We start from the raw sequence: 22909 nt of genomic DNA on the forward strand, positions 1-22909 counted from the left end.
GCATTATTATTATTATTAATTTAGGGAACTGAAGCTTTATCATTTTTATAATAATAATTATTATTAATTTAGGGAACTGAAGCTCTATTGTTATAATAATAGTAATAATATTATTATTATTGTTATTATTAATTTAGAGAACTGAAGCTCCATTATTATTATTATTATTATTAATTTAGGGAACTGAAGCTCTATCGTTATTATAATAATACGTACAGTAGACCGCCATTGAAGAATTGCTGCGTAATTTTATGTAACACATTGTATAATTAATTTAACATGGTTCAGTATGTGGGAAGGAAAAAAAATTCTCTTTTGCTCAAGCAGCCACCTTGTTGTAGAGCAGCCGGAGAGCCATCCCTACCACTCCCCGACACCACCCCACCATCCCCTACTACTCCCCGACACCACCCCACCATCCCCTACTACTCCCCGACACCACCCCACCATCCCCTACTACTCCCCGACACCACCCCACCATCCCCTACTACTCCCCGACACCACCCCACTATTCCAGCATTCATAATTCATACATGTCTAGTCTTTCTCTGCTACAAGGCAGCTGTGTTTGTCATTTGTGTTATGATATTTTAATTACTATATCTTGTATCTGCCAAGCAATCATGATACCCAGTAGCCATAACAGTGTTGCTGAAAGTGGCAGAAAGAGGTATAAGCACTGACATCCTAGAATTAACACTGAAGTGTTACTCTGTACACAGAAAAAGAGGTTAACATGAGTTTTTGTGACTGACTGAATGACTGATTTACTGAATGACTGACTTACTGAGTGACTTTCTAAGTGACTTGACTGAATGACTTACTGAGTGACTTGACTGATTGACTGAATGACTTGACTGACTTACTGAATGACTTGACTGATGTACTGAGTGACTTGACTGACTTACTGAGTGACTTGACTGACTGAGTGATTTGACTGACTGACTGAATGACTTGACTGACTTATTGAATGACTTGACTTACTTACTGAGTGACCTGACTGAATGACTTGATTGACTTATTGAGTGACTTGACTGTAATACAGTGGACCCCCGGTATTCGATGGCATCGGTATTCGATAAATCCGGTATTCGATGCATTATATTGCAAAAAATTTTCCTTGGTATTCGATTGAAAACCCGGTATTCGATACGATTCGTACGAGACCTGTCTACATGTGGCCTGAACTGCCCCATGTGTGCCAGTGTTTACAAGCCAGCCAGTGTGCGCGCATCTAAGGATACATTCGGTACATTCCATATTATCCATATTATCACTGTGTTTGGTGTTTGTTTCTGCAAAATAAGTCACCATGGGCCCCAAGAAAGCTTCTAGCGCCAACCCTTCAAGAAAAAAGTCGCTAATGACTTATGAAATGAAGAAAGAGATAATTGCAAAGTACGAAAGTGGAGTGCGTGTGTCGGAGCTGGTTAGGTTGTATAATAAACCCCAATCAACCATCTCTACTATAGTGACCAGGAAAACGGCAATCAAGGAAGCTGTTCTTGCAAAAGGTGCAACTGTGATTACGAAACAGCGACCGCAAGTGTTAGAAAATGTTGAGAGATTGTTATTGGTGTGGATAAATGAAAAACAGATAGCAGGAGATAGCATCTCTCAAGCGATCATTTGTGAAAAGGCTAGGCAGTTGCATGACGATTTGGTAAAGAAATTGCCTGCAACTAGTGGTGATGTGAGTGAATTTAAGGCCAGCAAAGGTTGGTTTGAAAGATTTAAGAATCGTAGTGGCATACATAGTGTGATTAGGCATGGTGAGGCTGCCAGTTATGTTGTGCGACAGAAGTCCAGTGACTCTCAAGCTGGTCCTAGTGGCATTAAAAAAAGAAGGGAAGTAACCCTGGAAAAGGACTTGCTACCTCAAGTCCTAATGGAAGGGGATTCCCCTTCTAAACACTAACACCTCTCCCCTTCTCCCATCCCATCAATCATCACCAGATCTTCATTAAAGGTAAGTGTCAATTATTTTATTGTTATTGTAATTATTCTTTTGCATTAAACTTAATATTTCATGAAGTAAAATTTTTTTTTTCATACTTTTGGGTGTCTTGCACGGATTAATTTGATTTTCATTATTTCTTATGAGAAAAATTTATTCGGTTTTCGATATTTTCGGTATTCGAGGAGCTCTCAGGAACGGATTAATATCAAATACCGGGGTCCACTGTATTATTATGGCGGAGACGAAAAAGAGAATAATTTCCATGGAATTAAAGCATGAAATCATAGATAATCAAGCGAGGTATCCAGGTTTTGGGTTGAGGGGGAAGAGGGAGGGGGTAGCTGACTCATAACTCAAATGTTGGCTCATAACTCAGAGCAAAGAATCGACCCAGTGACAGCTCGTATCTCAAAAAACTCGTAAATTGGGACACTCGTAAGTCAAGGCTCCACTGTATTTTGATTACACCATGGCAAATACTATATCACCACAGTCAAGACTACACCAGTGGAAGGAGACAATTGTGGCTGAAATATATTTGTTTTCTGCAACAATAATGCTTATGCTTCATGTCTATAAGCATAATATAAAAATCATACTGGTCCACAGATCAGCTAATTTCTACCCCAGCCTTCAGTGAAATCATCCCAGGGAACAGATTTATCTTACTGTTATGTATGTTGCACTTCTCTGACAAAACCAGGCCTGACAGAAATGACAGGTTATACAAGATTAGAAATGTTTTTATGTACCTGAAACAAAAGTTCAACATGTACTTTTATCCATTCAAGAATCTTGTAACAGATGAATCTTTGATTTTGTTCAAAGGTAGACTGTCGTTCAAGCAGTATATACAGTAGGGCCCCACTTTACGGCATTTCACCTTACAGCGTTCCGCTAATACGGCGATGTCAAATTATGACCAAAATTCACTATACGGCAAGCAGTCTTTCAAATATGGTGTGCCCCATCTGGTTTGTTTGCATTCTCCATGACCACATCTATTATGTCTGGAAACTTTCCAAAATTTCAAGTGTTTTAAAGCTATTGTGTATTTTATATGTACTATGATAATTATACTTATGTGTACCTGTACTTAAATATGCTTACACACTGTGCTGGTGTGCAGGTACACATTAAAATCACTAAGAATCTCTCTACTCATGATGCCACTATAACACTACATAATAATAATCACTCTTGGGCACAATAAAAGTGTTATTTTACATTTATATAGACATTTTCAGTAATCCATCTATGATATTTTCTTCAAAATTATATAAGAAACACATTACACAGCATATAAACATGATACATACACTCACAGAATAAAAATTGACGTAAATATGAGATTTGTTCACACGACGGGCAGAAAGCAACAACTTTACTCCGGCTGTACCCTTCTCCAGAACATCACTTCATCTGAGATCATTTATCCCATGTCAATGAGATAAAGTCAGTTGATCAGATGAAAATGCTGGCCCACAGATGGCTCCAACTTCATCCTGTTCCCTACTTGTATGTCTCATAACAATAAAAATGCTTTCAAATGAGCTGATGTAGGTAACAGCTCTTAGTTTGTCAATAAAGTTAGGAATCCTTAACCTGTAAATAGCTTGTCAATAAAGCTAGGGATCCTTAACCTAACCTTGTCAAACCATGTGTAAGAAAAAAAAGAGGAAAGAGGGAGAGGGAGGGAGGGAAAGAGGGAGAGGGAGGGAAAGAGGGAGAGGGAGGGAAAGAGGGAGATGGAGGGAAAGAGGGAGATGGAGGGAAAGAGGTAGGAGGGGAAAGAGGGAGATGGAGAGGAAAGAGGGAGAGGGAGGGGAAAGAGGGAGAGAGGGCAGGGGAGGAAGGGGAAAGACAGAGGAGGGAAAGAGAGAGGGAAGGAGGAAGGAAAAGAAAAGGGGAGAGAGGGACTGAGTTATGTGCATTTTAATTTATTATTAACCCTTTCACCATCCAGAGCCCTCTTGAATATCGGCAAAAATCGAACATTTCTGCTACTTTGAGCTCAATTTCAAGCTATTTTCAGTCCTGAAACCAACCAAAATAATTTCAGTTTCTGTAATATATCTTCCATTCTATCAAATGAGACCACGAAAACGAGAACATTACCATAAAAACCGTACGAAAATACCTACACTGAAGAGTCACTATTTGACACCAAAAATATGTCACAGTTTTTTCTCATTGTGTGCCACGTGCTGGATTCTTTTTCTATGGTGCACACTTACCACAGACCCATTCTCTCATATTTAGGCCCAAAATTACCACTCACAGTTTATCTGAGTGAGCTAAGCTCATGGCGTAGTACTACAGCATGGCCAGTGAACTCAAAGCCACAGTTCGACGGCACGGCCAGTGAAAAGGTTAAAATAAAATTAGATACGGAATATTAGAGCTGAGGAAGGCTTCTTCAATGATAACATGGGTATCTGTGGGGAAATATGATTAATATGCAACTGCACCACATAGTTTTAACTCTGTTGAAAGATTGTAACTAAAAATACTTTTTCTTGACACTACTGAAAGAGTGCAACCAAAATGTCACAGTGCATGAAAATGAATGATATATGATTCAAAAATTTTAAAACTAAGTAATGTGCAAAATTTGGAACATTTCCTTCACAGACTTCCTCAATTTGCTCTCTGAGCCATCAGCAGTGAGGCAATTATGGTATTGTGCTGACTCTCTAGTTCACTGTACCATCACTACTGTGTCACCATCACTACCATGTCTTTGTTGAGGTGGAAAGCATGCTAAATGTGGTGAGGTTTGGTAAGGAAATGTGGTTCTGTTTTATGATTTTAACACGCTGAGGGGGACCAAGCTGACAATGCATCACTGGGAATCAGGACTCAGTACATCACTTGCTCTGGTGGTTCTATAACCCTTCAACAAAGTAGGTGACTCACACATTTTTATATTAATAGTTTTTCTTTAATTTGGCTTTATCAAATGTATTTATTTTGGCATACTTTTGTTAGGTATAAGTGTGGCGAGTTCCTATATGCCTGGTAAGGAAATGTTGATAAGCATTGAGTGTGTGTCAGTTGATAACCTCACCACATCTACCTATGCCCAGTAGGCCCATGTTAGCTCTACCCACACTCTTCAAATATTCAAGTAATGGCTTAACAGAATGTAAGGAAAGATAAACTGGAGTAATATTTATCTTGAAGAATACAGTGGACCCCCGGTTCACGATATTAATCTGTTCCTGAGAGCTCATCGTAAACCAAAATTATCGGAAAGCAAATCAATTTTCCCCATAAGAAATAATGGAAATCAAATTAATCCGTGCAAGACACCCAAAAGTATGAAAAAAAACTTTTACCACATGATATATTAAGTTTAATGCAATATAATAATTACAATAACAATAATAACAATAGAATAATCACAATAGAATAATTGACACTTACCTTTAATGAAGATCTGGTGATGATTGATGGGATGGGAGGAGGGGAGAGTGTCGAAGTTTTTAATGTTTAGAAGGGGAATCCCCCTCCATTAGGACTTGAGGTAGCAAGTCCTTTTCCGGGGTTACTTCCCTTCTTCTTTTAATGCCACTAGGTGAAGATTGAGACACTTATGCAGCATATGGGAATCTTTCCTGAATAAAGATTCCCATATGCTGCATAAGTGTCTCAATCTTCAACTTGTCGGTTTTTCAAACCATTCATCACAATGCCACTAGGACCAGCTTGAGAGTCACTGGACTTCTGTTGCACAACATATCTGTCCATTGATGCCTGTACCTCTCGTTCCTTTATGACTTTCCTAAAGTTGTTCCCAACATTGTCAGTGTACAGGTTGCCAACATGGCTTCCAGTAGCTGTTTCAGGGTGATTTTCATCAAAAAAGGTTTGCATTTCAAGCCACTTTGCACACATTTCCTTAATTTTAATAGTCATTAGCACCCTTGGTCTCGATGGGTTGGCACTAGAAGCTTTCTTGGGGCCCATAGTGACTTATTTTGCAGAAACAAGCACCAAAAACAGTGATAATATGGATAATATAGAATGTACCGAATGTATCCTTAGATGCGCGCACACTGGCTGGCTTGTAAACACTGGACATGTCTCGTACGAATCGTATTGCATACCGGGTTTTGTAACGGGAACCGAGGGAAATTTTTTGCAATATAATGCTTCAGATACCAGATTTATCGGATACCGATGGCTCCGCGAACCGGAGGTCCACTGTATTAAGAACTTGTTTGGCAAGTCTGCTGGTGTCTGGAACATAATCCTATTTTCCTTCAGAATTTTGCATAAAGCTATTTTTCATAAGGCATCAATTTTTAAGAACATATCCCAGCATTCTGAGGTTTGCTATTTACTACATAAATAACAATGGAATATGTAAAACAATCAATCACAATACAAAAAAAAATAATTAGAATTTTGCTGCTCAAAACTGCCATGGACATGCAAATGGACTTGCCTGAAAATTTTCCACAATTTGGGCACACTGTTAAAACTCTTCACTAGCAATGACCTAGTGAATGTTAGGCAATCATGTCTGATCCAAGTAAAAGGAGAATAGCTCCAGTTTCTCAGAGCAAGAACCCTTCACCAACCTTAAGGCACCCCCTTAAAAGAATATCTGAGTGTAAGTGTATGAATTAGGTAAATGACTTACAGTTTCACACATAGTCATCTGACAGCAGTCTTCAATATTAATGCTCACTCCATCATTACTGGACAACTCTGAACAAGGTGATGACTTGTTTCCAGAGCCATACTGCTTCTTGGGGCCAAATCGTTTCACTTTTCGAGGAGTATGTGCAGGCACTGTTGAAAAGAAGCATTAGTCAAAGTAAGTGTTTTGTATTTCAAACAAGATAAAATGCCCTAAAAATCTTCTTTTGTGCATTACTATACAGTAGGGCCCCACTTATACGGCTGGTTAGGTTCCAGGCTACCACCGTAAAGCGGAAACCGCCGTAAAGTGGAACATCCTTTTTTTCCACTTACAAATGCATACAAACACTAGATAACAAGTTTACACTAACATATATTAAGTTAGCAATAGAACCAGGCATCAAAAAACAATAAAAAAGTACAATACACACATAGTGCACTCATTACTTATCTTAAAATATTTATAGTCTTAATCTAGGGTGAGACAAGTAGTATTTATTGTAAGAAATCAAGTGTGGTATGTATGGTAGTCAGCCAGGCTACCATACCAGGCCACCCCACCCACACATACAATTCTGATATTTAAGCATCCCAGAGCGATAAAATGTATATACAGTTCACTCATTACTTACCTTAAAATATAGGGTGAGATGAGTAGTATTTATTGTAAAAAATCAAGTGTGGTATGTATGGTAGTCAGCCGGGCTACCATACCAGGCCAACCCACCTACACATAATATTCTATTACATTTAAGCATCCCAGAGCGATAAAATGTATATACAGTTCACTCATTACTTACCTTAAAATAGTTGTAGTCTTAATGTAGGGTCAGGAGTAAGTAAATGAGATAAAACGAATAAATGAGAGAGAGAAAGAATGAGTGCATGAGAGAGTACAGGCGCAGAGTTATGTAAACAAACCAGGCGAAGGTAAGTTTTGTAAACAAAGTGTACACGTCTGGTTTGTGTACAAGTTACATTGTGTACAGGTTGTCTCTACATTGATACGGTAGAATAAATAAAGAAGAACACTCCCATTCTCATGTAACATCATTTTGAGAAGAAATGATGCTCTGAGTGAAGGCAATGGAAATAAGTCACTCTGACTTTTTTGGGTTATCCTAGGTTCTCTACACATATGTTGTTATGTATGATAATCTATGTAACTGTATTTGTGTATACCTGAATAAACTTACTTACATACATACGAAAGGAATAATTTTCTACAGTTACCCCCAGTAACACATTTTCTCTTATGTTAGATTAGAGAAAATGTTATTCTTGGCATCACTTGTACAAGTTATCTGGCTACCACATCTCATATTTATGTTTATTTATTCTATTGTAGGGTGTATTTATCATCTTTTTATGTTATGTATCGTGTTTATTATATAATTTTGAAAAAAATATCATAGATGGATTAATGAAAATGTGTATTTAACGTAATATACGACATTTAAATGAGACTCGATGATTATTATTATCATTACTAATATGACGTCTGGAGACATAAGACACTCTTACTGATTTTAATGTGTACCTGCATGCCAGCACAGTATGTAAGTTTATTTAAGTACAGGTATACATAAGTATAATTATCAGAGTATATATAATATATGAAATAACTTTTAAAAACATTTGAAATTTTGGAGTTTCCAGACAAAATGGAGAGACTTAGTGCTTACTGAGCTCACGAAGAATGTAAACAAACAGGGTGGGGCGCGGTGACTGTATTAGAAAGTCAGGTGGGGGGAGCCGTATAGCGAGTTTTGGTCATAATTTGAAATGACCGTATTAGCGGAACGCCGTAAAGTGAAACGCCGTAAAGTGGGGCCCTGCTGTACATGTACAGTAGATAACTACACTTTGCACAGAATATGTTCCAGAAAAACGGAGCTATACGTGAAAATGAGATAGAATGAATTTCTTATGGGAACAAGTAGGTTATGTTCTATGCCATCTCCAAAAATGCCAAAACAACTTTTCTTGCAAATACACAATTAACCTAAAATAATAAATTAAGTGTTGTACAATGATTTTAACCCTTTCAGGGTTGGTGCCGTACTAATACGGCTTGCGCGCCAGGGTTGGTGCCGTACTAGTAGGCATAAATTCTAGCGGCTTCAAATTAAGCGGGAAACAGCTGGTAGGCCTAGATGTGAGAGAATGGGTGTGCATGGTCGGTGTGCACGGTAGAAAAAAATTCTGGGACCCAGTGGCGCATTGTGGGAATGCCATTTTAGTAGACCTTGTTCACCATGCCTCGTGGTAAGAAGCTCCTCACTCCTCGGCGAATTGGGACACTTTTGTTCCCTAGTGACAGTTCTAATACAGATGGAAGTGCTAGTGAAGATGAGTTTCAAGGTTTTGGTGAGGTTGTGACCGAAACTAATGACCATAATACCAGTAATAGTGAGGAAAACCCAGACAACCCTCAGCCTTCCACCTCTGCTGCTGGGCTGTCTTGTTCACGTTCAGTTGTACCAGAATCAAAGACGAAACTCCTATTTTCCCAAATCCCGGACTCAGATGTGAGCATTGGTGATGATAGTGAGAGTGAATATGAACTACAAGCTCTTGAAAACAGTTCCAATAGTGATAATGAAGTGGAATATTCTCCAGTGAAGCGTCTGTATATACGACGATATATGCTATTCCAAGGGAAAAGAGTACATCTCGGAGTACATCCCGTAGCTGTACAACAAGAACAGACAGTGAAAATGAAGATGATAGTGTAGCAATTGGGATGGAAAATGTGCATGGTGGTGGTAGTGGTGGTGCCGGCCATGAGGCACCAGCAGTGGGCCATGCTGCCACCCACGCTGCCACCCACACCGCTGCCTCAGCTGATCTACAACAAAGGCCACCATCCCCCACCCACCCACCACACCAGCCTCCACAACCACAACCTCCTGTCAATATCCAGTACCCACCAGCAGACCACACCTGGGATTGGCAGGAAGCTGCCAATTTTGTTCCCAATCCCCATCACTTTGATGAAAGTCAAAGTGGAATACGGCCATCTTGTACACTTGGGAACAATGCCAGTGAACTGGAATGTTTTGAGTTATTCTTGGATGAACCCCTGATGGAAATTATTGTCAGGGAAAGCAACAGATACTACGAGTACACCATGGCAAACACAATACTTTCACCAAACTCATGCCTACACCAGTGGAAGGAGACAACTGTGGCTGAAATGTATCTTTTGTTTGCCACAATAATGCTTATGCCACATGTGTATAAGCAGTGTGAAATCATACTGGTCAACAGACCGCCTGATTGCAACCCCAGGTTTCAGTAATATAATAGGAGTGAATCGATTTGTGCTACTATTACGCATGCTTCACTTCTCAGACAAAACCAGGCCTGACAGAAACGGCACGTTATATAAGATTTGGAATGTGTTCATGTATCTGAACCAGAAATTCAGTATGTATTTTTATCCCTTCAGGAAGCTTGTTATTGATGAGTCTTTGATTCTGTTCAAAGGAAGACTCTCATTCAAGCAATACATACCAAGCAAGAGGAAACGCTTTGGTATAAAATTGTTTGTGCTTTGTGATTGTTACAGTGGTCTTGTATTGGATGTAATTGTGTACACTGGAAGTAATACATTGCGAGATACCAGGAAGTTACTGGGTATCTCCGGTGATGTGGTTAGAACAATGATGGAACCATATCTTGGTAAGGGACATATTTTATATACTGACAACTGGTACACAAGCCTTTTACCCAGTGATTTCTGGTGAGTGAACATGACAGATGTGTGTGGCACAGTGCGTGCAAATCGTAAACATATGCCCAGGTTCAACGCTGGCACTCATAGAGGTGAGGTGCAGGCCTTTGCTGCCAATGACATCACGGCATTTCGGTGGCATGACAAACGAGATGTCACACTGTTGTCATCAGTTCGCCCTAATGAAATGGCAGACACTGGCAGGCAGCATAGAGAAAGCAATGAACCCATTCTAAAACCTGCAGCTGTGATTGACTACACCCTCAATATGCATTCAGTGGATAAATGTGACATGCTGACTGGGTTTGCTGATTGTGTTCATAAGAGTTATAAGTGGTACATAAAACTCTTTTTCCATATTCTGGACATTTCCATGCTCAATGCTTATAATATATATAAGATGAGGACCAGAAACAAACCACCATATGGTGAATTTTGTTTGTCTGTCATCAGACAAATAATAATCAAGTACTTGCAATAGAAAACCGCCCATGTAATTATCAACAACCACCTTCTCGTCTGAAGCATGGTGATCACTTCCTAACAAAACTGCCTGCTACTGCTTTCAAGAAAAAGGGCTCAGAAGAAGTGTTACGTCTGTGCACATATAAAAAAGCGCCCACAACCACGCAGAGACACTCGTTTTATGTGTGAGGAGTGTAAAACACCATTGTGCATGACACCATGTTTCAAAGACTTCCACAGGCTGCAGAACTTCTAAAAACACATCCTGTGACTGTATATGTGTATATAAATATAGAAAAATAGTAATAAACAACATTTTGTATTGTTTGTTTGTGTAAATATGTTTTATAAACAAAATACTGACAACAGTGTTTATGCAGTTATTGGGTAGTATAGAAAAAGAAATAACTTACAAAATAGTGCTCATATTGGTCTCACAAGCCATAAAAGTTACTTTGAAAAAAAAAACTAAAAACTAATAGAAAACAGTACCTAAAAAAATAAATAAAGTAATACCGGGTGACCGGCAATCGGCGATGTTACTGTATGCCAGTCATTTTCTGTCAACTTCATGCCTCCATATCTCGGTAAGTATTGATTAGCCTATAAAATTCAGAAAAAAAAAACTGTTTTCATAAGAAAAAATAATTTTTTTTTTCCGAATTTTTACCGACCCTGGGAACAGGTTTGGGAGAGGGCTTGCTGACCCTGAAAGGGTTAAAAGTCAAGCAGATGTTATGGAGACACTAAAGCATGTTATTATAGTATAATACAGGATGATTTAGCCTAGCATAATCTAAGATGGTTGATGCTTCTTAAGTGTCTTGACGTCAGTGGAAACGCGTGGTGTGCCCCTACTGGGTCTCAGATGAGGTGGATGGGATGGATAAAGTAGAGGGCTAGGGTTTGTGGGATGAAGTGGATGACTGGCATTTGTGGGCTGAGGTCAATGCAGAGCTGTTACTTACAGGAGCCCTTAAGTATTCTGTCATGCATCTCCTGTATTTTACCCAGCAGTACTTTATACAGCTAATGGCAGGGCATCATTGCTTGGCCCAGTATCTATTTCACAGTAGTACTTAGATGGGTCAGAATCCTGCTCTCCTCCAATCCCTAGGTACCTTCCCCTCTTTCATACATTTATTAAACAAAAGTACCAACCACTCCAACACTATATCCCCCCCTGCTTTTAACATTTCTGTCACGATCCCATCAGTTCCAGCTGCTTTACTCCCTTTCATTCTACGTAATGCCTCACGTACCTCCCCCACACTTACATTCTGCTCTTCTTCACTCCTAAAAGATGGTATGCCTCCCTGGCCAGTGCATGAAATTACCACCTCCCTTTCTTCCTCAATATTTAAAAGTTCCTCAAAATATTCTCGCCATCTACCCAATACCTCAATCTCCCCATCTACTAACTCCCCTACTCTGTTTTTAACTGACGAATTCATACATTCCCTAGGCTTTCTTAACTTGTTTAACTCACTCCAATTTTTTTTCTTATTTTCATTAAAATTTCTTGACAGTGCCTCTCCCACTCTATCATCTGCTCTGCTTTTGCACTCTCTTACCATTCTCTTCACCTTTCTTTTACTCTCCATATACTCTGCTCTTCTTATAACACTTCTGCTATGTAAAAACCTCTCAAAAGCTAACTTTTTCTCTTTTATCACACCTTTTACTTCATCATTCCACCAATCACTCCTCTTTCCTCCTGCCCCCACCATCTTATAACCACAAACTTCTGCCCCACATTCTAATACCGCATTTTTAAAACTCATCCAACCCTCTTCAAAACCGCCATTACTCATCTTTGCATTAGCCCACCTTTCTGCCAATAGTCGCTTATATCTCACACAAACTTCCTCCTCCCTTAGTTTATACAATTTCACTTCCCTCCTCCTTGTTGTTGCCACCTTCCTCTTGTCCCATCTACCTCTTACTCTGTAGCTACAACTAAATAATGATCCGATATACAAATAACCCGCACATAAAAGAGAGAAGCTTACGACGACGTTTCGGTCCGACTTGGACCATTGACAAAGTCACACTAACCAGAGGTGGAGCAGGACGGCTATATATAGGCAGGAAGAGGTGGTGGTGGTAGTAGTAGTAGTACAAGAATTGTATATAATACCGACAAGATGAAATTAAAACACATGCACAACACCCGGGCATCCCCATCGTAGACGTTTCGCCATCAAGCCAGCCACTGGATGGCGAAACGTCCACAACAAAGACAACCACATGCCACCGCCAACTACCACCACCTCTTCCTGCCTATATATAGCCGTCCTGCTCCACCTCTGGTTAGTGTGACTTTGTCAATGGTCCAAGTTGGACCGAAACGTCGTCGTAAGCTTCTCTCTTTTATGTGTGGATTATTTGTGTATCGTTCCAGTCACGGTATTGTGCCTTTTTGTTATTTATTTAATGATCCAATATATCAGTTGCCCCTCTATAAACATGTACATCCTGGAGCCTACCCATCAACCTTTTATCCACCAATACATAATCTAACAAACTACTTTCATTACGTGCAACATCATACCTTGTATATTTATTTATCCTCTTTTTCATAAAATATGTATTACTTATTACCAAATCTCTTTCTACACATAGCTCAATTAAAGGCTCCCCATTTACATTTACCCCTGGCACCCCAAATTTATCTACTACTCCCTCCACAACATTTTTACCCACTTTAGCATTGAAATCCCCAACCACAAGTACTCTCACACTTGGTTCAAAACTTCCCATGCATTCACTCAACATTTCCCAAAATCTCTCTTTCTCCTCTACACTTCTCTCTTCTCCAGGTGCATATACGCTTACTATAACCCACTTTTCACATCCAACCTTTATTTTACTCCACATAATCCTTGAATTAATACATTTATAGTCCCTCTTTTCCTGCCATATCTTATCCTTCAACATTATTGCTACTCCTTCTTTAGCTCTAACTCTATTAGACCCCTGACCTAATCCCATTTATAACAAATCTTTGTTCTGACAATAGTATTAGGTACTGAATTTGTACTCACATTGTCACACACACACATAGACAGGTGAACATTTACACCTGCCTTGGAATATATACAAAGCATTTATAGATTTCAGCAATGTTTTGGATATGATGGAGGAGGAGGAGGAGGAGGATGATCATGATGTTGATGATGATGATGATGATGATGATGATGATGATGATGATGATGATGATGATGATGATGATGATGATGATGATGATGATGATGATGATGTTGATGTTGATGTTGATGATGATGATGATGATGATGATGATGATGATGATGATGTTGTTGATGTTATTGATGATGATGTTGATGATGATGTTGATGTTGATGTTGATGTTGTTGTTGTTGTCGATGTTGTTGTTGATGTTGATAATGTTGATAATGTTGATAATGTTGATGTGTTGATGTTGATGATGTTGATGTTGTTGATGTTGATAATGTTGATAATGTTGATGTGTTGATGTTGATGATGTTGATGTTGTTGATGTTGATGTTGTTGATGTTGTTGTTGATGTTGTTGATGTTGTTGTTGATGTTGTTGATGCTGATGATGTTGATGTTGATGTTGTTGATGCTGTTGATGTTGATGATGATGTTGTTGTTGATGTTGTTGTTGATGATGATGTTGATGTTGTTGATGTTGATGTTGATGCTGTTGATGTTGATGTTATTGTTGTTGTTGATGTTGTTGATGTTGTTGATGTTGATGTTGTTGTTGTTGATGTTGATGTTGTTGATGTTGTTGTTGATGTTGTTGTTGATGTTGTTGTTGATGTTGTTGATGTTGATGTTGTTGATGTTGTTGTTGATGTTGTTGTTGATGTTGTTGATGTTGATGTTGTTGTTGTTGATGTTGTTGTTGATGTTGTTGTTGTTGATGATGTTGTTGATGTTGTTGATGTTGATGTTGTTGTTGTTGTTGATGTTGTTGTTGATGTTGTTGATGTTGTTGATGTTGTTGATGTTGTTAATGATGATGTTGATGTTGTTGTTTATGTTGTTGTTGATGTTGTTGTTGATGTTGATGTTCTTGATGTTGATGTTGATGTTGTCTGTCAAGCTCCCTGTTTATCCGACGACTGCATCATCACCTTTACTCATATCTGTCTGGATTTTTTGGGTTATCCTAGGTAATTTACACTATGTATACTTGTATTTATATGTACCTGTGAGACATAGATACAGAAAGAGAGACAGGGATAGACAGACACAAAGATAGAGATACACATAGATACAGACAGACAAATGGAGATGGAGCCAGGCCGCCAGCCAGCCGCCTGGCTGGCTGGCATAATCACAGATAATACCACAGACCATTACCCTACCTTCCTCATAACAAACCTTGGCAAATTAGCCCTAGATACTACTAAAGTCACTTTCAGACTTCACAATGAGGCAGCTATCAATAACTTCACAGCAGCAGTGATAAACATTGACTGGGACACTGAGCTAGAAATCTATACAGATATTGACGAATGTATTAATAATTTTCTAAAAAAGACCCAATACCTCTATAACAAGCACTGCCCTAAAAAAAACTAAACAGATGACTGCGAAGAGATTGAACAGTCCCTGGCTAACACCCAGCATCCTCAAATCCATAAATACAAAGCACCTATACAAAAAACAGTATAGAATGGGCCACATAACCAGAGAACAAACAAAAAATTACTCATCAATCCTAACCAGCCTAATAAGAAGAGCTAAAAAATTGTATTATGAGAACAGATTATCCAACTTACAAGGTGATATAAAAAAGACCTGGAAAACCCTATCAGAAATACTAGGAACAAAAAAGATAACACGAAAAAGCGAAATTGAATTAACAAAACCAGATGAACCCCAATTCCCACCTACTGAAACAGCAAACAGACTCAATGATTTCTTCTCCACTATAGGAAAAAACCTTGCCAATAAAATCCCAAGCTCAGATACCCCACCCAACGACTACCTCACTGGCAACTACCCGAACACACTATTCCTAGCTCCGACTAACCCAACTGAAGTCTCCCTTATTATCAACAAACTAAGAAACAAGACAGGAGATTTAACCCTTTGAGGGTTTTCGTCGTACTAGTACGTCTTACGTGTAGGGGTTTTTGACGTACTAGTACTCATAAATTCTAGCGGCCTCAAATCTAGTGGGAGAAAGCTGGTAGGCCTTCATATGAAAGAATGGGTCTATGTGGTCAGTGTGCACAGTCTAAAAAAAATCCTGCAGCACACAGTGCATAATGAGAAAAAAAAAACTTTGACCATTTTTTTTTAATAAATCAGCGACTTTGCAGTGTATTTTCGTATGGTATTTATTGTTGTATTCTAGTTTTCTTGGTCTCATTTTATAGAATGGAAGACATATTACAGAAATTGAGATGATTTTGACTGGTTTTACAATGAAAAGTGCCTTGAAATTGAGCTCAAAGTAGCAGAAATGTTCGATTTTTACCAAACTTCAAAAGTAAACAAATCGTGCCAAGCGTGCAATACACGTCAACTGGTGAGTCTAATATTCTCTCACAACTGCACCAATAATATTTATACCATTTTTTACACTAATGCAGTAGTCTGCATAACAGTAAATCTTATATTTTTTGTGAAAATAAAAATTCAAAGTGGAAAGCAAAAGAATATAAGAGGGGCCTTGAGACGTGACTAATGACTAGAGGAAATGTCATTTTAGTGCCAGGAATGTCTTTCTTGTTTATTCTGGACCCTATTCGGAAATTGGCATCTTTTGAAATTTGTGAGAAATTGGCAAAATTGCTAAATTCTGACCACTGTACTGGATAGTTGAATTTCATAAATGAGTGGTTTCTTGCACCCATTCGATAGAAAAAATGGAGTTCTAGCGAAATATTCATGTTTTTCGTCGACTAGTGCAGTGAAATTGGCCGAAAATGGGGCTCAAAGTGGGCAAAATCGCCGATGCGTAAACATCGCCGAGACCGCTAACTTTGCGAGAGCATAATTCCGTAAGTTCTCTATCAAATTTCAAACTTTTGGTGTCTTTATGATCAGGAAAAGATTCTCTCTTTCCATAAGAAAAAATAATTTTTTTTTTTTTTTAAATTTGGCCGACCCTGAGAACGAGTTTCGGAGAGGGCCTGTCGACCCTCAAAGGGTTAAATACCTTACCACCCATTATATACAAAAAAGTATCACAGGTGCTATTACCAATCATTGCAACACTCTAACAAATCCATTGAATCCTCTACCTTTCCTACAGTTCTCAAAATAGCAAGGGTCACCCCAATCCATAAAGGAGGAGACCACACAGACTTGAATAACTATAGGCCAATATCCAACTTACACCCTCTCTCTAAAATCTTTGAAAAATTAATCCATAAGCATATCTATTCCTACCTTATCTCCCACAACATACTCGACCCCTGTCAGTTTGGGTTCAGGCCTAATAAAAATACTAATGATGCTATTATCCACATGCTAGAACATATTTATACAGCAATAGAGAAAAAAGAAGTCTCACTGGGGATCTTCATTGACTTATGTAAAGCTTTCGAAACAGTTGACCATGACTTGCTCCACATAAAATTGTCGCACTATGGTATAAGAGGGCACTCCCTCAACTACCTAAAGTCATACCTCAGCAACAGAAGCCAATATGTGTACATAAATGGGGCAAACTCTTCCGCACAGCTAATTACAGTTGGTGTCCCACAGTGAAGTGTCCTAGGCCCTCTTCTCTTTCTCCTATACATAAATGACCTACCAAATGCATCGCAACTACTCAAACCCACACTATTTGCAGACGACACTACATACGTCTACTCTCACCCAAGCCCAGTCATGCTAGCCAATACTGTAAATACCGAATTACAGAAAATATCAACCTGGATGAGGACCAACAAACTTACTCTAAACATTGACAAAACCTACTACATTCAGTTTGGTAACAGAGCTACAGATGTGTCTCTTAACATAATGATAAATGGATCACCTATCACAAAACTCACAGAGGGAAAATTCTTAGGAATCCACCTTAATAATAGACTCAAATTTCAAACACATATACAACAAACTTCCAAAAAAATTTCCAAGACCGTAGGCATACTATCGAAGATACGGTACTATGTTCCACAGTCAGCCCTCCTGGCCCTATATCACTCACTTATTTACCCCTATCTCACCTATGGAATTTGTGCATGGGGCTCAACAACAATAAACCATCTCAGACCACTGATCACCCAACAAAAGGCTGCAGTCAAAATAATAACAAATTCCCACTACAGACAGCACACTCCACCAATATTCAAAACTCTAAACCTACTCACAATACAAAACATCCATACTTATTACTGCACCTACTACATACATAGAACACTTAACTCTGACATAAACCCTCCCCTCAAACATCTCCTTACCAACCTCAACAGAACACATGACCATAACACAAGGCACAGATCACTCTTTGATGTTCCTCATGTCCATCTCACGCTATGCAAAAACTCAATGCACATAAAAGGCCCTAAAATCTGGAATTCATTACCTGTGAATATAAAAGAAACACTGTCTGTTTATAAATTCAAGTCTCTTCTCAAAAATCACTTACTCACCCACAACTAAATAAATACTGAATAATTGTATCTCATAAATTGTATCTCATATATGTATCTCATTATTGTATCTCATAAATGTCAACCTGTGACCCAATCAAACTTTGTTACTATTTAACTTCATTACCTAACAGAATACTCCATTCTACTGATTACACAGCAACACAGTAAATGACCATATGACCTGTCTTTGTAATACTCATTTGTACTAAATTGTTATCTGTTTTACAATAATTTTTGTACCACTGAATATATCATTGCTTAGTTAATCTTAAAGCCTGCCCATAATGCTCTGCATACAAGGGGCTGCGGCATGCTGCACTTTAAAAATTGTATTCCTTGTACTTCTCTGTATCATGTTCAAATTAATAAATAAAATAAATGATGAGAACTTTTTGCATGCATTTTCCTACAGACTGGGATGAATCACTGCCTTTGTTGCTGTTTTCAATAAGAGAAACGGTGCAGGAGTCTACTGGATATAGTCCGTTTGAGCTGATCTTTGGGCACAATGTACGAGGTCCTCTTCGGGTGCTCAAAGAAGGATGGATGGGAGAAGACGTTAACTCAACACTCTACAACCCGTCTTCAAGGTTGCAGGTGGCATGTCGGTTAGCCAAGGCTAACCTAAAGGCAGCTCGAAATAAGATGAAACAGCGGTATGACAGAAATGCACAATTCCTCTCCTTCCATCCAGGAGACAAGGTGTTGGTGTAGGAATCTATACCTGGCCACACCTTGAAAGCTAGATTTACAGGACCTATGCAAATTGTAAGTTATCTGATGTACATTATGTGGTAGCTCCCCTTGATAAGACCTCAAAAACTAAAACTTACCACATTAATCAATTAAAATCTTTCCATACACCAGATAAAGTCCCAGTAATGACTCTGTCCTCTACCTCTGAGGATGACTCTGACTCTTTGCCCTTTATTTCTGAAATTATTATCAAACTTCCAAACTCTGTCCTCCTCAAGGACCCTAGCCCTTTAATGGTGGGGCTATCTGAAACTCAGGCAACAAGTTTAACTGCTCTTCTACAGTCAAACCCTGATATTTTTTCGAATGTGCCAAAAAAATGTACGCTAGGTTATCATGATGTAGATGTGGGAAACTCTAAACCTATTAAACTCTCCCCCTACAGAGCTAATCCTGAAAAGCAGAAGCTACTTCAGCGGGAGGTAGAATTTCTGTTAGAGCATGGGTTAGTGGAGGAGTCATCTAGTCTATGGGCTTCACCGTGCATCCTTGTTAAAAAAGCTGATGGAGGTTTTCGTATGTGTACAGACTACCGTAAGGTGAACGAGGTCACAATCACAGATGCTTACCCTCTTCCTCGTCTGGATGACATAATCAACTTTGTGGGTAAGGCTACTTTTGTGTCCAAGTTAGATCTCCTTAAAGGTTACTATCAGGTACCTTTGATGGATAAGGCGAAGGAAATCTCTGCCTTCGTAATTCCAGGTTATTATCAATATACAGTTATCCCCTTCGGAATGAAAAACTCCCCCTCTTCATTCCAGAAACTTATCCATCAGGCTATTAAAGGACTTGAAGGCACAGCAGCGTACCTGGATGATATTGTTGTGGTGTCTGATACTTGGGATCAACACCTATTTAGACTTAAGGCTCTTTTTGAGACCTTTCAGAGTTCCCATTTAACTGTTAATTTATCTAAGTCTTCCTTTGGCCAGGCCACTGTTATTTTTCTAGGCCATGAAGTAGGTAGTGGTAAAGCTGCTCCTAAATTTGCTAAAGTTCTTGCCATTAAAGATTATCCAGTTCCATATGATAAGAAATCTCTTCAATGTTTCCTAGGCATGATAGGATTTTACAGGAGATTCTGTAAGAATTTTTCAGATATTGTAGCCCTTCTTACCTCTCTTACCAGTAACAAAGTTCCCTTTAATTGGACCCCAGAATGTCAAGGTGCTTTGGACAAAGCAAAAAGATTATTGTGTACTGCACCCATTCTTTTGTCTCCAGACTTTTCCAAACCTTTCTTATTACAGGTTGATGCTTGTGAGTCTGGGGTTGGGGCAGTACTGTTGCAAAACGGGGACGAGGAGTTGCAGCCTGTAGCCTTCTTCTCTGCCAAGTTCCAGCCGCATCAGAGGGCTTACTCTACCATTGAAAAAGAAGCCCTCGCGCTGGTACTGGCTTTGGAGCACTTGATGTTCACGTGGGCCAGACTTCGCAGGTGGTCACTGTCTATAGTGACCACAACCCTCTACTATATCTTCAAGCCATGAAGAACCACAATACGAAGCTCATGAGATGGAGTCTACGACTGCAACCCTATTCTGTTAAAATCTTGCATATTGCCGGCAAAGAAAATATGTTGGCAGACTCTTTATCTAGAGTCTAACAATATTATTATACATTATAATTATAATTATATATTAGGTTAGGATGTGTTAGGTTACTTGTGGTAACCCCTTCCAAGCTCTTTTTTTTCATCCCCTGGTGTGGGTTTTTTTTTTTCAGTGAGGGGATGCGGGCTACCGTCCGCGCGTGTCTTGGACCTATATTAGCCCGACTGTCTGCTGTCTCGCTCCGAGTTTAGGGTTTGGCTTTTTGTCATGAGAAAAGCTGAGCTCTATCTAAGAGTTGGATGGTTGAGAGGAAAGGCGGTCCCATTATTTTATGTCATGGCGGCACGGTTACCATTGGGAGGTGGGAGCCTAATCCTGAGCCCTCTCGGGGTGGGGGGGTGGTATGCAAAGAGTACATAACCTTTATTCCGTGCATGTACACACCCTCATTTACAGGCTATCTCCCCCAACCAGCGAACCAGGGGACTAAGGGTTGGCGGTGGGGCCCCGTCGTTCAACCAGTACCCAGGTTCCAGCCAATGAGAAGATGGTTTTGGCAATCACAGAGGTTATGTGGGTACCACTCTCCTGTCTGCCCTTGTCATTCCCATTCTAGAGCTGGTTGAAGCATGGTCTGCTCTCTAGTGGCTTCTATTCTGCCTTGCTTACCGTGGAGTGCACTAATACCTATTGTTGTATATAGTGTACATATTTCTGTTTTAAAAATGTTTTAAATGTTTTAAAATGTTTTAAAAATGCAGTATTAGAATGTGGGGCAGAAGTTTGTGGTTATAGGAGGGTGGGGGCAGGAGGAAAGAGGAGTGATTGGTGGAATGATGAAGTAAAGGGTGTGATAAAAGAGAAAAAGGTAGCTTATGAGAGGTTTTTACAAAGCAGAAGTGTTATAAGAAGAGCAGAGTATATGGAGAGTAAAAGAAAGGTGAAGAGAGTGGTGAGAGAGTACAAAAGGAGAGCAGATGAAAGAGTGGGAGAGGCACTGTCAAGAAATTTTAATAAAAATAAGAAAAAATTTTGGAGTGAGTTAAACAAGTTAAGAAAGCCTAGGGAAAGTATGGATTTGTCCGTTAAAAACGGAGTAGGGGAGTTAGTAGATGGGGAGAGGGAGGTATTAGGTAGATGGCGAGAATATTTTGAGGAACTTTTAAATGTTGAGGAAGAAAGGGAGGTGGTAATTTCATGCACTGGCCAGGGAGGTATACCATCTTTTAGGAGTGAAGAAGAGCAGAATGTAAGTGTGGTGGAGGTACCTGATGGGATCATGACAGAAATGTTAAAAGCAGGGTGGGATATAGTGTTGGAGTGGTTGGTACTTTTGTTTAATAAATGTATGAAAGAGGGGAAGGTACCTAGGGATTGGCGGAGAGCATGTATAGTCCCTTTATATAAAGGGAAAGGGGACAAAAGAGATTGTAAAAATTATAGAGGAATAAGTTTACTGAGTATACCAGGAAAAGTATACGGTAGGGTTATAATTGAAAGAATTAGAGGTAAGACAGAATGTAGAATTGCGGATGAGCAAGGAGGCTTCAGAGTGGGTAGGGGATGTGTAGATCAAGTGTTTACATTGAAGCATATATGTGAACAGTATTTGGATAAAGGTAGGGAAGTTTTTATTGCATTTATGGATTTAGAAAAGGCATATGATAGAGTGGATAGAGGAGCAATGTGGCAGATGTTGCAAGTTTATGGAATAGGTGGTAAGTTACTAAATGCTGTAAAGAGCTTTTATGAGGATAGTGAGGCTCAGGTTAGGGTGTGTAGAAGAGAGGGAGAATACTTCCCGGTAAAAGTAGGTCTTAGACAGGGATGTGTAATGTCACCATGGTTGTTTAATATATTTATAGATGGGGTTGTAAAAGAAGTAAATGCTAGGGTGTTCGGGAGAGGGGTGGGATTAAATTATGGGGAATCAAATTCAAAATGGGAATTGACACAGTTACTTTTTGCTGATGATACTGTGCTTATGGGAGATTCTAAAGAAAAATTGCAAAGGTTAGTGGATGAGTTTGAGAATGTGTGTAAAGGTAGAAAGTTGAAAGTGAAAATAGAAAAGAGTAAGGTGATGAGGGTATCAAATGATTTAGATAAAGAAAAATTGGATATCAAATTGGGGAGGAGGAGTATGGAAGAAGTGAATGTTTTCAGAT

The 22909-nt window shown here is 39.2% G+C and overlaps 1 protein-coding gene across 2 annotated transcripts in view; it reads right to left on the reverse strand.

Moving 5' to 3' along the window:
- Positions 1-22909, reverse strand: part of LOC128686683 (protein cueball) — a 210176-nt gene that overhangs the window by 67019 nt on the left and 120248 nt on the right. For both annotated transcript variants that reach the window (XM_070084307.1, XM_070084308.1), the window contains exon 7: positions 6612-6763. In XM_070084307.1, the coding sequence (XP_069940408.1) occupies positions 6612-6763 (152 nt within the window). The remainder of the gene's footprint in view (positions 1-6611; positions 6764-22909) is intronic.

This window comes from Cherax quadricarinatus, chromosome 12 (genome assembly GCF_038502225.1).
Source record: "Cherax quadricarinatus isolate ZL_2023a chromosome 12, ASM3850222v1, whole genome shotgun sequence".
Classification (NCBI taxonomy): Eukaryota; Metazoa; Arthropoda; class Malacostraca; order Decapoda; family Parastacidae; genus Cherax; species Cherax quadricarinatus.